At 49.3% G+C, this 16,407-nt stretch overlaps 1 protein-coding gene across 2 annotated transcripts in view; it reads left to right on the forward strand.

Moving 5' to 3' along the window:
* The first annotated feature begins 7,104 nt into the window (after nt 1-7,104).
* Nucleotides 7,105-16,407, forward strand: part of LOC144127907 (sialin-like) — a 109,850-nt gene continuing 100,547 nt past the window's right edge. Inside the window, exons 1-2 of one of the 2 annotated variants that reach the window (XM_077660893.1) lie at nt 7,105-8,675; nt 11,113-11,248. Coding sequence is in view for 1 of the 2 variants with exons in the window: in XM_077660892.1 (XP_077517018.1) it covers nt 8,633-8,675 (43 nt within the window). In the remaining variant the exon portion in view is untranslated. The remainder of the gene's footprint in view (nt 8,676-11,112; nt 11,249-16,407) is intronic. The other variant, XM_077660892.1, reaches the window with a different exon arrangement.

Raw genomic sequence — 16,407 nt, forward strand, 5'->3', positions numbered from 1 at the left:
ATGGTTATCATTACTTATCTTGAACTTTTGGAGTATCTTGTAGTTGAGTTTTGAGCGAATGTATATAGCAATGCCACCATCACGCTTCTTCGAGCGACACACCGATACAACATCATATCCTGAAAGTGAAAAACACTCATCCTCACATGAAAACCAAGTCTCTGTGAAACAACTGATGTCAAAGGAATGTTCAGGTTCGGATAAAAAGGAAATTACTTCATCGTATTTCTTACGCAAACTTCTGACATTAAGATGAAACAATGAAAGTGTGGACTGGTTTTTCATTGTGAAAGAAAGTGTTCAAAGAAAACAAACGAACAATAGCCAGATTAGTCAGGGCAGGCCATCAAGATCCTGTGCTGTGCGAATGACAACACCATTATCGCCGCTTTTCTTTCGAACTAGCACTTTTCCGTTCGTGTGCCATACAAAGGAGTATCCTGCACTCTTCGCCCATTCCTTTGCTATTGATAACAGATAGCGGGACAGTCGTGTCATGTTTTCACACATGAACATCTTACCAGGTTCGTTCTTGAGTGCCCGTCGCTTTGCCAGCCAGGCGTCACGAAGTTCGTGACTGACGAAACGAACAATGATGCTCCGTATTTTGCCTGGTTTCGCTGGGATTCGATGCAGTGCTGTGATATCATTCTGAGTTAATGGCCGAATATCGAGTATCTGGGCCAGTTCGCTTATTTTCGCTAGCAAGTTCTCATTCTGGACTTCAGCAACGCCATGAAATTCAATGTTGTTTTGACGGCTACGCCGCTCCATGTTATCTAAGTCTTGCTTCATCTGTTGCAGCTCACGGGAGGCGTCAGCTTTTTCTCTCTGATCCACGCGTTCGGTCAGCTTTTTTGTCGTTTGCTCTTGAGTTAGAAGATGATCTTGAAATTCATCAAACTTATCTGAAAGGAATTTCACACTAGAGTCAAGTGCGTCAACAATTCTAGGAAGAGATAAAAAAGCATCAAGTTTGGTTTCAATTGCTACCAAGTGCGCTGCTAGGATGCTGTCTTCGTTGGGGTTCTCCGAAGCGAAATTTTGTGGGCCATTGCTGCACAGGTCACACTTCCATTATTTCTTAAAAGTACTACGTTTGGCATTCCACGTTGCCTCGTTTATACCAGAACATGCACCCACGTGAAATTCAAATTTGCATTCTGAACAGGTCATAGAAGACCCATTGACGGGAATAGACGCTCGGTATGCACAACAGCGCGACATGGCTAAAATCACGAGCGAAGAGCACACTAACAACAAGAGGTCTTTGGCAGCAGCGGCTTAGCAGGCAAAAGACAATCAAAGCAAAAGTTTTCGACCAACCTGTAAAACACAGAAGACAGGCTCGAAATCCGCACATGAGAGTCGGTGCAGCTGCTGCCAAAGCAACCGAAGAAAATTGAATGCACATTTAAATCTGCTGCTCAAATTCAAGGTTGTCACGCCGCAAAAGCACAAAGTTATCATCCACAAATCTAAAAATGCGGCACGCACCAAAATTTTCTTAACCATCCTGCAATCTTCAATCACGCAAAGCCAAGAACATGTCGCCGAGGATCGGTGTTAGGTATGATACAATACATATCCCTTCCTTCTGAATTTACACATCCCCATTCCATTCTGCAGTCAGGTTTATGCGTCTTTGCTGTGAAGAAAATTTCCAGGCTTCACTTGTCGCTGTTCTCCATCATACTCGACAATTTATAGAAACTCGTTTTTTGCAAGCCTTTTCGCCTGACCCTTAATTTGTTTAGATTCGAAAATCAGTGCGCTTGTCGGACACTGCAAGGACGCTGTCCGATGCTTTCGACCTATACACGTCTCTGCTTAAAAGAAAAAAGCCTCTACCTTTATCGGCAGGAAGACGTGACAGCGAGAGTTCTTTCAGCCAAGTGACTGCCTTGAACAAAGAGAGCTTCCTCTCTGTACTTTGCTAAAACGTTCACACATTCAGCATTGTATTGTGGTAATACTTTAAGAATAAAATTAATTATAATAATGAATGAAGATGAAATGGATGTCTCACGGAAGAAGCTCAGCTTCTTTACCTGACAGGTAAATGTTGATCGCTTTACAAACAGCAATGAAACAAGCGCTGAGCGCTCATGGTTAGCGCACCACGCAACAACGCTGAAAAAGCGCATAAGAGAAAAAAGCCGCAATTGAGCATCACAGGCTTAAGTACCTCTTTCTTCATTATATGCCTCCTGAAGGTCAGTGGGTCATCAGAAAAGCTTCGTGTGGGTCAGCTTAAGTTCTAGTCGTCCTGCTGATAATTTAAGTTTAGCGGTGACACTAGAGCGGTTGCTTCCACTAAGTTAAACGCCGGAAACACTGCGCGGAGACTTTTTTCACTGCTGAAATAGTAACTATGCTGTGTTTCCGCACAAAAATAGTAATAAAGCAGTGCGTAGGTCTCGCACATTTAAAACCAATTTCTGCCAGCTATGAAAAAAACTGAGCCTGAACTTTCATGGAGCTTCAAGGATTGAAAGAGCAAAACAATATATAATAGCTCGACAGTGTGTGCGTCAAATGTCATACGCTTGAAACAGAAATGAAACAACAACATTACTCATTTTAATGTCTTGAACAAAAATCACTGATAAAAAAATCATACTTAGCAAGGCTTAGCATTATTATACGGATTGACAGAGCTGTTCACCACAAGTATCGAGGTTCAGTCAGATTGTCTAGTCTTGTCACAATTGCCATGGTTCTCGTTTCAAACCATTTTACTACGCATGTTGTAATGCATATAATGCGAAGGGAAGATAGCCGCCGGTCTATAAGGGTAACGGAGTGGATTCCACGAGAAGGCAAGCGTAGCAGGGGGCGGCAGAAAGTTAGGTGGGAGGATGAGAATAGGAAGTTTGCGGGCATAGGGTGGGCGCAGCTGGCAAAGGACAGGGTTAATTGGAGAGACATGGGAGAGGCTTTTGACCTGCAGCTGGCATAGTCAAGCTGATGATGATGATGGTGATTAATTAGTAATTGCGTTAAATCAGCCTAGCCACCCCGTGCAGCGCAGATTCAAGTTCATTCAGAGGCCACTGGTGCATAGACGTACCCGTTCCATGACCCGGGAGGACTGTGATCTTTGCCCTGACTTCCTTTCGGGTATCCGCCCTCTCCAAATCCAGTGCAAGTGGCAAGCGCCTGTCCTTGACGTCACGTAAGCCGGGTTAACAGGAGTGACGTCAATGAGTGACTCACCAGCTGCACATTTTCTTCACCCAAATAAGTGAGACAGAGGCCGGGCTGTCGCTTTGAAGGCTTGCAAAATGGAACCGCATAGCCCCTTTCCTCGTACCCCTGCAAAATTATCTGAGTGGCCGACGATACGGCCGTATCAATAGCATAACTGAGGTGATAAGAGGATACAGTAATTTGCTGAGCAAGGCCCGCGCATCTGTACTCAAGACAGCTGCTAACTAGCAATTTTTCCCCAAGGCTCAAGACTTCGCAACGCAGCGAAAGTCACCGCAACAAAAATCTTGGTTTCTTTCACCAAGCAATCCTTCTTCATACATTGCCTGGACGCAGGGACCGTACCATCGATCTCTACTGGAGTTCATCAAATCAGCTAACCTTTTTCAATTCATTTAGATCATTCATCACACCTTCACCCCTCATTGATGCCCTGGGGCAATAAATTTCTCTTTCAAAAAAAAAAACTTGGTTTCTTGGGTTTCCTGTGAACATTTTTCGCTAATCTATCGAGCGTTGTCAGCAAATTGTAAATTGTGGAGCTTAATGTCTCCAAGCGACAGATTGGCTATCAGGGAAGGTGTAGTAGAGGGCCCCGGATGTTTTACACCACTTATGGTTCTTTAACATGAGCTGACATCGCACAGTATGCGGTAGTTTTTGCGTTACACTTGCATCAAAACGCGGCCGCCACGGACAAGATTTGATATTACATTCTTGGGCTCAGTAGCGAAACGCCAAAGCAACAGAGCCACCGCGGTGGTTTCGAACGTTAGTTTAAGCTATAACTGCATGACTTGCAGATTTTTAGGAGCTGTATAGCGAGCCTTGCTGGCTATGAGTCACGCCGTGGTAGATGGCTATCAGCATACCAACCAGGCTTGTTTAAGGTTAAGATTTGGAGTGTAATTAACAACTGAAACGTTAGGCTTTCGGCAGCAAACTGCTATTTCTATTCTTCGGACCACAGTCGCAGCTGCTACTGATTCAGAGACGTGTTCTAAGCTTACGTCATTGTACACACGTTCCCCCATATTTCCTTTTCTCTGCCACCTCAGTGTCCGAGCTGCCGCGGCAGCTGTTTACTAAAGACAGAACAAAGAGTGACAGCTTTTCGCTAAAAGGGGGGAGGGGGACGGACCTGAAGAGCTGAACTCAGTCGGCGTACAACATAAACACACCACTGGGCGTGCCTTCTTTTGAGCTGGAATCAGATAGAAATATTTCTTCAGCGGATATGTTTGCCGACTTTCGTCTCTCGACAGTTTTGCTGCTGTTTAAAAAAACGTGTTTCGCCATACGAGCTTGTACGGAACGCTCAGCGAGAGGCCGCAGACGATGTCGATTACGGCAACAAAATCATTGCCAGCACTTCGGAATCCGTAAGCGGAGCAGTTTTAATAACACTTGCACTTCTCTACATTACATTTCAACCTTTGTTAAGTTTCTAGGGCATGCCTTTCCAAGGCTTAAAGGTGCACTAAAGAGGAATCTGAACTCGTATTTTTACAGCGGGGACTCTATATACACGTTCCATGTATTCTTAGAAACTTCGAATTATTATCCTGTGCGGCCGATGGCCCTAATTAAATCGGATAAAACGTTCCGGCTCCCGCCTTTTTTTTTAACCTAATGCGGTAGGTTTGCGTAGTCAACCAACGCGTGGAGTGCCTTTCAGCCTGTCCAGTGGCGGCTTCGCTTTCACTTTTATTCTGTTTTTTAGGTTTCTGCGAGAAAACAGTTTCAGTCACAGACTATATAGCCGCAAATTAGGACCACGGAAATAAAACTACGTGTGGGCTCTTTGATTTACTTATCACTCCGCCGATGGTAGAGCGGCAAGTCGCCACGGGACTGGCTGACGCGTTGGTTGACTCCTCCTACCTACCGCGTTCAGTTCAAAAAAAAAAGGGCGGGAGCCGGGCCGTTTAATCCGATGTACTTAGGGAAATCGGCAGAACAGGATAATAATTCGAAGTTTCTGAGAATGCCCGTAACGTGTAGATCGCGTTTCCGCGGTAAAAAGACGAGTTCAGATTCTTCTTTATTTCACCTTTAAGAATTATGAAGAATTGATGTTCCCGACGCCGCATCTAGTAATTTTCTGGCTGGGCGCGGCTGGCAGGTAAGTGCCGCATGTTACTTCGTCTCGGGCTGATCAGGGAAAGGTAAAAACTGAAGTCATAGAAAAATTTTTGCAGCGGTTTTGAGGTCGTCCTCTTTGACCTCTACCTAATCTGTAATGGCATATTCACGTGATAACGCGCCCCAGAGTCGCCTTCCAGAAGCTTGGTTTTTAACTTTTCTGGTATGGCATATCACTGGTTAGTTTTAAGTATGAATATAGTAATGGCTACAGTTGGAACATTGAAAGCAGAGACTAATAATTTATTTCAATCGCCAAACAACTACTGCGAAACTGCATGAGCTCAGTGCTACTTAGTTATTGAAACATTTTTGGTAATATTGCTTGTTAACTTACGCAAAAGTAACGATAGAACTATTGACACTTTTGGGTATGATATCAACCGCGATCTATAGATGGTATTTTTACCCTATCAATACTATGAAAGGCCGCCGCGGTGGTCGAGTGGTTATGGCGCTCGGCTGCCGGCCCGATAGACGCGGGTTCGGTCCCGGCCGCGGCGGTCAAATTTCGGTGGAAGCGAAATTCTAGAGGCCCGTGTGCTGTGCGATATCAGTGCACGTTAAGGAAGCCCAGGTGGTCGAAATTCCCGGAGCCCTTCACTACGGCGTGTCTCATAGCCTGAGTCGCTTTGGGACGTTAAAACCCATAAACCATAAACCAATACTATAAAAATAACTGTCGATACGATAGGAAGTCAATTTGCTAATATTTTTGCATCGCTACTGCTGAGCCCCGCAAAACGATTCACCGTCTTTCACTTACAGCGGAATGTTGATCGTTTGAAAAGAAGGTTTATACTATAAGGAAATACGTTGGAGCGAAATTATACTGAGGACGTGGTGGAACGGTCAGAGTCTGTCTTGTAGCGCGTTTGTACGACTTGACCGCTAAAGTTCAGCAATGCGCTTTACTGGTTTCGCACTCTCCCTTCCTGAGACTGAGGTCGTCAGACATCCTAGAAAGATAACACTGCGCATATTACTGTACAAGACTACTGATACAGGACCCAGACGAGCAAAGAGTGTGACATCCTAGAGAAAGATTCATCCTGTTTTTGCAGTACAAGGCTATTGACACACGACACAGAAGTGACGTAGTCTCGCCTATGTATACTAAGCTTTTTTTCTGCTTTCAAGGAGCGCCCGGTTCTTCAGTATGAAATAACAATAACTAGGCCGCACCCTTGCGTTGTTTAGATTCTTTATAAATACGGGTAGCTTCCATCCGCCCTTGTTTATTTTGCATGAAAACGAACCTCCAGAAAGATAAGGGCGTTCTCAAAGTGCGAGAAGCAATATGTGCTCAGTGAAAGTTCGCATTCAGGCCGGTCTGCCTGACAACGCCGCTCGGTCGGCAGCTAACGTGCCCATGCGCGCATGCCGCCGCTCGAAAGTCTGGAGACGAGACAAAAGGCAATCGACAAGATAGGACCAGGGATAGGATTGATTGCAGCGCACGCATGGGGACCGCGATATCGTTCACTGCCTACGCACAAACAACGGCTCTCACTGCGACAGAGATTTGGTTTCGCCACTCGCAGTCACCCGATCGGCGACGATCGCACTGTCAGCCAGCTGCAGCCGGACGTCGGCAGACCAGTGACGCACGTGACGAAAAACAAGGTTATCCTTATCGACTGAAAACATGAACGCACTGCGGGGCCCCTCCCCCGCCTGCCTCGGCTCAATGGGCGCAGCGCCGCTCACCACCAAGTAAACCGCCGCTATCTATATCATCGTGGGCGCCGACAGAAAGCCATACGAAGCCAGGAGCCCGGACTGTGCGGTTCGTTCTGCATTTGTTAGCTGGAGGAAGCTGCACTTAGCCCTGCAAAGAGGTGTTTTTCTGCGGACTAGTTTATAGCGATTCCGTAGGCGGTAGATGTCTTGTAGCCGTCAGCTGCCCCTTCTAGATTTATTCCTGATGCAAGCGTACCACAGCTTCGATGCTAATTGTCCGAATATATACGCATTGTGAATGGTGACCAGCGCACCTTGTTAAGAAATACCACTTCCAACTCTTCAAAAAAGGTGAATTTCAAGCCGACTCGGCTGGCTTTGCCTATTGGCGAGTCTGTACGCGAGTCTATTTTTGCTGTCTTCCTGCTACTCCTGCGCAAGAAAGCTTCCAGAGCCCACGTGTCGGCCGGCGTGAGTCTCCGCTCTTTAGGTCCGCTTCTTGCTACATACTGCAGCATGTGAGCGTAGTCGTGACAAGCTTCCGCTCAGATACACTGATAGAAGCGCTTTCCTAAAGTTCATGCAAGCCCAGTAGAACTGTCTCCAGCAGAGCAAGGGCTGCAAAGACCCGCATCGTGAAGGGAAGCTGCTTCTGAGGAAGCAGAGTTTCGCAGCGCAAGACGGTTCGCTCGCTGTCCAAGCCGGCGCCATTGGTAGCCGCCACTACGGGGGACTCGAGTGAAGACGAGTGCAACGGCGCAGGCACAGGACAGGACCCTCGCAGGGCCCCTCGCGACACTGGCGAGAATCGTGAGAGGACCCGCAAGCGCGAAACGGCGGGGTAGTCGCAGCGAAAAGGGCTCGCCAACTGAGTCGGTTTGAATCTCACCTAGAACAGGCTAAGCTGCATCGAAGACCGTTCCGTTTGGATGCGTACTAGGTCTCTGGAAGGCGTGCTTCACCAACGAGAAAATCGCTTAGGACTCAGGCATTCGCGCCATCTGTGCGTACGGGAGACGCAGTATCAACAATCCAGGCACCTGCCTTGGTTGTTGCGAGCTCGCTGAACGTGCTCCAACGCCGTGTTAACTCAAGGGTCCAATCCGAACGTGACTCAGAAAGTATAGCTCTGGTCATTACAAAACGCCAGCAAGTTCCACAGTCGGCATCCTGAGTATCAAGAACACCATTCTACATTTCGTCACTTGCCATACCGGTGGCACAGCGCAGGTTGTTCCGATGCTTCTTTCTGCGTGCAGTACAGGTCCATTTTGTTGGGAAATCTCTAACGGCCGTCTTCAGGGCAGCCAGTGAAAAAAGGTCCGAGTCATCCAGTCGCGTGTACTGAACTGAGAGAACTGTTTTTGCGGCGTGTGTCTGTGTCACCCATTGACTCAACAGAGCCTAAAGGGTGGACGCGACTGTAAAACTGTTTCAGCACAATCCGATTCACCTAATTACTAAGTAGAGCTAGTGACCCGTCCTGCTGACGGAATTGTGCTCTGCCAGAGGTGGTCTTCGATCCCGGTCGGCCGAAGAGAGACTTGTGCGGCGGAATTTGTGCCAAGCAAAGCCACCGACCACCGCCATTATGGAGAAGAGGCCCATCCTACCTCGAAGCGGCAGCTCACTGAGTAAGTGCGGGAAACATTTCTAAATGGTTAGTAGCTTTCTGTTGCATGATGCGGTTCGAGGAAGAAAAAGCTACCCCTCTCCTTAGCTCAAATAACCTTTATTTCTTTTTTTACCAAATATCAGACCGGCACACCCTTAATTGTAAGTCGCTTGCTGGCATCTTGTCTTAGTTTCCATCATTTTTTATTTCATCATGAGCAAGAGTAATAATGTGGGGCCGAGGCTTTGAATCGGGCTAGGTGGTTACTCATTCATACCATTTTGACTAGCGCAGTTAGGCGAGGAAGAGGAGACAGACAGGGAAGACTATCCTTTTTTTTGTATTCATCTGGGTTGGCAAGTCGCCTTCTGGGAGTTTATTTTGAAGAATATTTAAACTGGACTCACCACGTCTCGAAGTAAAGTATTGAGATCGCTAAAATCACTGGCATGCTAAGTTTATGACGCCAACCTAGTTTAAACGCCCACTGTACTACGCGTTAATTTACTCCCGCTTAAATCATTGCATTTTAGTATGGGGCACTACAAGCAGAACCAATACTGAAAGGCAACATGCGCTACAAAATAAGGCTCTAAGAATAATTGCAAATGACCGCGGTATGAACACACCACACCTATTTTTGAGGATTGCAAGATATTGACAGTTTTCAACACGTTCTGGTTAAGCGTGGCTATACAGTTGTACCATGGTGTCAAATCTGTTGGTTGAACATTTCTTGCAGCCTACAGACATCAGAATTATACTTATGTGACGAGAAGTATGTTAGAAACAGAGCTCAAACATCGTACGCAGTACAGCTAGTTAAGCATCAAAGTCCCGAATTGCTCAAGGCTTACCCCTCGCTCGTCGACGCCTTATCTGAATCTAGTTCATCAGCTGGGTTCAAAAAACGAATTAAACATCTTAGTGACGAGTAGATATAGGAAATTCTGCTTTCTCGCTGTGTGCAGCACGTTCGTACGCTACGTAATCATGTTTAAAATCAAATGATCCACAGTCCTTGCAAAACCGTTACCTAGGCGGTACCATTATATTCTATGTGTGCAGATGAGATCATGTGTGTGTTTGTATTTTTTGTAGCTTTGTTTTTCTTACTGCATGTACGAAGTCATTTGCTACTGTGCCTAATCAGTATAATTCAACCTTATCGGTTCTTTATCTTGCTCCACCAGCTTAGTGTGTTTTCTACTCATCAATTAATGCGCGTTTTGCTTCAGCTATCCAGAAAGGGAGTACAAAATGAATGTGTTGTGAGTGTGGGAATGCCTGGAGCAGGCTTCATTGCCAGCCGCAGCAATGGCGTTCGCGACGAAGATGACGATGGGAGATTATGAAAAACTAGATAATTGAAGATGCGGGTCACGCACGCTGCTTACATAATTGCACCCCCCCCGTACGAAAGCGACCATCCTGGTTGCGAATTGGATTGATGACGGGCGACGAGCAAAGGGCTTGAGGCGGGACACGTGGACGATATCGATGCCATGACAGCGACGATCAGTAACAGGTGAAGCTGGTGCGACACGGTAGCTAACGGGAGAGATTTGTTCAAGCACTGTATACGGACCAACATAGTGGCTCATAAGTATTTCACATAACCCTGGTGTACGCATGGGTGTCCGCAGTAAAACGTCATCACCTGGATAATAAGAAACTGCACAAGGTCATAACTGCGTTTTCGGGAGGCCTGACAAGCGTCCGTGTTTAGTCGCGCAAATTCGCGGCAGTGAGAGATGCGAGAAGTAAATTGGTCGTGGGAGAGTGCTGAAGAGAGGACGGGAACAGAAAAAAAAAGATTCTTCTAAGACGAAAGTAGGGAATCGGCCATCAGAAAGCAAAATGGATAGTAACGGGCTGTTCGTTGCAGCGCAGTATTGTAGGCAAAGGTAACAAATGAGAGCAGGGAGTGCCAGTTGGTACGGTCAGGCTGAATGTATACGTAGAGAGCATGTCCGAAAGGGTCCGATGGAAGCGTTCGGTGACGCCATTGGTTTGGGGGAATAAGCAGAGGTTGTTTTGTGGGTGGTATTCGAGGCATGAAGAACTTGCTCCATGACGGCGTAGTGGAAACCGTTGCTCCGGTCGCTGAGAAGAGCACTAGGAGCTCAGTGGCGCAGAAGAATGGCATGCAGGAAAAAAATTGGCAATCTCTACAGTGGACGCGGAAAGAAGAGCAGCAGTTTCTGCGCATCGGGTGAGGTGGTCCACGGCGGTGACTATCCAGCGATTGCCCGGAGGTTTCAGCGGCAGAGGTCTGTATAGGTCGAAGCTGACAACGTCGAACGGAGTGAATGGGCGAGGAAGGCGTAGGAGACGTTGATCGTTTACGGTGTCGGCATGTAACACAGGAGGCGACGTATTTTTAAATGCTGGTAGAAAGACCCGGCCAAAAAGAAGCGGCCCATAAGGTGATCCTAGGTCTTCTGGAAACCCAGGTGACAAGCCGTCAGATCATCCTGGAACGCTTGCGACAGCTGACGGCGGAGGGAACGGGGAACAACAGGAACCCAGGAGTGGCCGAGAGGGTTGTAATTGTGCCGGAGCAGCATGCCATTCTGTATCGTGAAACTGGTGAGTTGCGGCGCATTTGTGCATTCGGAGGCTGCGTAACACCGGTGAGGCGATCGATCAACATTCGGCAGTAAGCATCGGTCTGCTGTTTGGAGGTGAAATCTCTAGGCACGGATGGCGAGACGAAATCAATGGGGGCAGTTGTCATGACAGGAGACGTGGTATCCTCAGGATGGCCAGGAAATAAAGGAGATGACGTGGGTGGGGGTGGCGGCGAAGTGAGCGGACAACGAGAAAGAGAGCCGGCGTCCTTATGTTGTTTTCCGTATTTGCAAGTGATGGTATCCTGGAGGCGGAAAATCCGGCGCCCGAGCCGCCCAGACAGGTTCTTTAGGAACGACAACCAGCCAGCACAGAGCAGGGTGGTCAGTGACGACCGTAAAGTGGCAGCCGTACAGGTAGGAGCGAAATTTTTCAACGGACCAGACCATGACGAGACACTCCTGTTCGGTGATGGCATAGTTCTGCTCTGCTGGAGTGTACGACTCGCGTAGGCAACAACCTTTTCGACGGATGAAACTTGCCGCGGCAAAAGCACAGCGCTAAGACCCTGCCCGCTGGCATCGGTGTAAAGAATTGCTGAAGCAGACTCATAAAAATGGCAGATTACTGTATCTGACGTCAGAGCTTGATTAAGTTCTCCAAATGCTGCCTAGTAATCGGCAGACCAGATGAAATTTCTTCCAGCAGTCAGAATTTTGTTTAGAGGCGACGCGATAGACGCGAATTGGCGGATGAAGCGACGAAATTAGGATGCCAGTCCAAGGAAACTTCGAAGCTCATCGGCCCTGGAAGAACGTGCGAAATGCAAAGCAGCCGCAAGTTCATCGGCGTCAGGCCGTGTGCCATCCTTGATGACGACGTGGCCAAGCACCTTAACAGATTTTGAGGCAAGGTGACATTTTTTTTAGTATTCAGCTGAAGGTGCGGACCTTCAAGCGCGATTAAAACTTCATCCAGGCTTTTAAGGTGGTCACGAAAAGGTCTACGAAAAGATGAAGATATCGTCCAGGTAACAAATGCAAGTTTTCCATTTGCGGCCCCGGAGAACTATATCAATCATGCGCTCGAACGTAGTGGGAGCGTTGTAAAAGGCATAACGATGAATTCGTAGAACCTATCCGGGGTGGTGAAGCCTGCCTTTTCTTTGCCATCTTCCGATCGAGGCTGGGGAAAAATTCGGCTCCTTCTAAGCAGTCAAGGGCGTCGTCGATGTGAGGAACGGGGTATACATTCTTGCGAGTGATCTTGTTGAGGGCACGATAATCGACGAAGAATGGTATGGAACCATCCTTCTTCTGCACTAACACGACTGGTGAGGACCAAGGACTGGATGAAGGACGTATGATGTTGCGATTCAGCATGGCAGTGACGTCCTTAGTTTCTTCAACCTAGCCGTCGACATGCAAGCTCATCGCCTCACGGATCTCAGCACGCAGCTCTTCGTCAACGGCGTACTCTGCACCACTGCCGCGACGGGGCTTCGCGCTCTCGTCCCTGTTTCGCCGTATGCGAAAGTTCTGGCTGATTTTCCCAACCGCACAAAGCCGCATACCAGAGAGTCACCAGGGAAGCACTCGATCACTCACCGCATTGTTACTTCGGGACCTCCGGTGTTTGCTCGCCCCCGCCGTTTGTCGGGAAAACGCCTCCCTATCGCTCGCCGTGAGTTCGAACACATGCTGAAACTCGGCATAGTACTCCCTTCCTCCAGCAACTGGGCATCGCCACTTCACATGGTGCCAAAGAAAGATCCGGGTGACTGGAGACCATGTGGAGATTACCGCGCCCTCAAAGCTCACACTTTACCAGACCGCTATCAACTTACATACAGGACTTCACATCAAATCTGGCTGGGTGCACGATCTTCGCTAAAATTGACTTAGTAAAGGCTTATAAAATTCCTGTGAAGCCTGCTGATATTCCGAAGACGGCCATTACCACACCGTTCAGCCTCTTTGACTATGTGCGGATGCCTTTTGGCTTGTGCAACGCCGCACAGACTTTTCAGCGAGCTCTCAACGAGGTTACGCGAGGCCTCGGCTTCGTGTTCGCTTACATCGATGATCTCCTCGTAGCAAGTTCATCCGGTTCTGAGCATGAAGCTCATCTGCGTGCCCTCTTCCACCGACTGGATGAATGTGGGCTCGTCATGAACCCGAACAAGTGCCTCTTTGGTGTAGCTACAATAGAGTTCCTCGGCCACCTTGTTACTCCACAAGGAATTCGGGCTCTCGGCAGCAAAGTCAAAGCCATTCAAGATTTTACCGCCCCCACGTCACTAAAAAAACTCAGAGAATTGTTGGACCTCCTGAACTTTCATCGCTGTTTTCTTCCGAAGTGCGCCTCTTTCCTGGAGCCTCTGACCGATCTTTTGGCTACGAAAAAAGATTCTACTGCGCCACTTGAGTGGACTAAGGGCGCTGTCGCTGCGCGTTTGCTGCTGCTAAGAAGGCGCTCACAGAGGCCGCTTTGCTCATACATCTAGTTCCTGATGCTCCACTGTGCCTCGTCACCGACGCCTCGCGTATTGCCGTCGGCGCAGTTCTCGAGCAGTACGTCTCTAGTTGGCAGCCCCTCGGTTTTTTCTCCCAAAAGCGGAAGCCACCTGAGACTAAATACAGCACCTCCGGTCGAGAATTGCCTGCTTTGTACCTCGCCATCAAGCACTTTCGCCACTTCCTGGAGGGCCGGGACTTTCACGTCATCACGGACCATAAGTCCTTGACGTCTGCCTGCCAAAGGAACCACAGCACCTACACTGCACGCGAGATCCGCCAATTGTGTTTTATCACGAGTTTACAGTGGATCTCCGTCACGTCCATGGGTCCATGGCCCGGAGAATGCTGCTGCTGATGCGCTTTCTCGTCTTAGTGCCATGGCGTTTGAATCGCCAGTGGACATGGAGGAACTAGCGGCTGCACAGCGCAGTGATCCAGAGCTGAATCGTCTTCGCTCCTCATCCACGTCCCTGTCCTTTGCCGAAAGTCCACTGCTGTTTTGCTCCCAGCTCATTACGTGCGAGACATCCACTGGCGTCTCATGCCCCTACGTACCTTTGGCTTTCCGTCGCACCATTTTTGAAAAACTATACCGCCTAAGCCACCCTGGAATTCGTGCTACGCAGAACCTGATCCCATCTCGTTTCCTTTGGCCAAGCATCAATGCCGACGTCCGCCACTGAGCATGTACCTGCCTTCACTGCCAGCGCGTCAAAGTTCACCGGCATTCCGTCACTCCTGCCTCTCCTTTTCGTCCGCCTCACGCACGATTTTCCCACGCTCACATAAATATTGTTGGACCACTCCAGTTATCACGTGGGGAGCCACCGCGGTGGCTGAGTGGTTACGGCGCTCGGCTGCCGGCCCGAAAGTCGCGCGTTCGATTCCGGCCGCGGCGGTCGAATTTCGATGGACGCGAAATTCTAGAAGCCCGTGTACAGTGCGATGTCAGTGCACGTTAAAGAACCCCAGGTGGTCGAAATTCCCGGAGCCCTTCACTACGGCGTCTCTCATAGCCTGAGTCGCTTTGGGACGTTAAACCCCCATAAACCATATCACGTGGGGCCCCTTATCTACTCACCTGTGTGGACCGTTTCACCCGCGGGCCCGAGGAGTTGCTCATTGCTGACACTACAGCCGAGACCGTTGCTTCGGCCTTCATGGCCGGCTGGGTCTCTCGTTTCGGCTGCCCGTCTGTCGTCACCACCGACCGCGGCCGCCAGTTTCAATCGGCCCTGTTTACTGCTCTTGCCAATATTCTGGGCGTTCGCCACATCCATACGACCGCCTACCATCCTTCGGCCAATGGCATGGTGGAACGCCTCCATAGACAACTGAAGGCTGCCCTTACCACTTATCAGCCAAGGGAACGCTGGTCCGTCCACCTTCCCCTCGTCCTCTTGGGCATTCCCTCTGCACTTAAGGCTGACCTCGGCAGCTCTTCCGCTGAGCTAGTATACGATGTTCCCCTGCGTCTCCCTGGGGAATTCTCTCCTTCCTCCCCTCCGTTAATCCATGACGCCTCCACCTACATCCGAGACCTACGCAACACATTTGCCACATTACTCTTGTCACCCCTGCAGCCCGTCACACTCGGTCCACGTTCGTCGGTCAGGACCTGGCCTCCTGCACCCATGTCTTCATCCGCCGTGACCACGTCCGTCATCCCCTCACGCCGGCCTACGATGGACCGTTCTGCGTCCTCCATCGTGCGCAGAAGACCTTCACGTTAGACGTCACCGGCCGTGAAGACATCGTGGCTGCTGACCGCCTCAAAGCAGCCTACACTGCCACTCCTCTGCCCGTTGGCCCTACACTCGCTCTCGCTTCGACTGCGCCACCATTGTGCGCAGCTTCTTCCAAGCACATGCGCTGGGCGAATCCTGTGGTTTCGCTCTACGGGGGGGCGGGAGGGGGGGGAGCCCTGCAGCGCCCCTCGCGTCGCGCTCGGCTCGCAGGCCATAGCACGCGGCGCAGGACAAGAAAGAGGAAGTTGGGCTAGGCCCCCGCAGCGCGAGCAGTGCGAATAGACAGTTCGATCCTCAATGCTGTCGGAGCTGGTTCTTCCTCGCCGTAGCTCCGCCAGTGCAAAACTGCGGAATTTATGTCAAAGGAAGAGACGTGCATCCTCAAGAGGGCTACCAAGGGTTGTGTCTGATCTGAGGTGAGCTCGGGACTGATGGTAGCGAAAAGTGTCTCACCAAAGGAAGCAGAGGAGAAGCTACTTGCGCAGCTTTGTAAAGCGAGAGAATAGTTATAGACTGAGCGCTGGTGACTGAAGTGACAGTAGATCCTTGGAGCAGAAGAATAGGCTCAGGCGCAGTGTTCGAGGCGGCCAGCAGAGATGAAACGCGTGAAAAAGGAAGGAGCGATGTAATAATAAAAATTCCTCAGAACAAAAAGCGCGGGCTCGGTACAACCAATGCGCACCCATCGACAATGTGGGTGGAGAAAACTAGAATGACATCGTCGCAGCCAGGATGCAGGACATGGTCAACAGCTGTAACCAAGCGGCGAGGCGTCTGGTCAGATAGGTCACAGAGGGCGGTTTCAGTAACCTCGAGGGATGGTTGGCTGCACGTAATAACAGTGGGCGCCGATGAAAGGAAATCACAGCCAAGAATGAGTTGATGAGCACAGGAAGACAGCACAGCGAGT

Source organism: Amblyomma americanum, chromosome 4 (assembly GCF_052857255.1).
Source record: "Amblyomma americanum isolate KBUSLIRL-KWMA chromosome 4, ASM5285725v1, whole genome shotgun sequence".
Classification (NCBI taxonomy): Eukaryota; Metazoa; Arthropoda; class Arachnida; order Ixodida; family Ixodidae; genus Amblyomma; species Amblyomma americanum.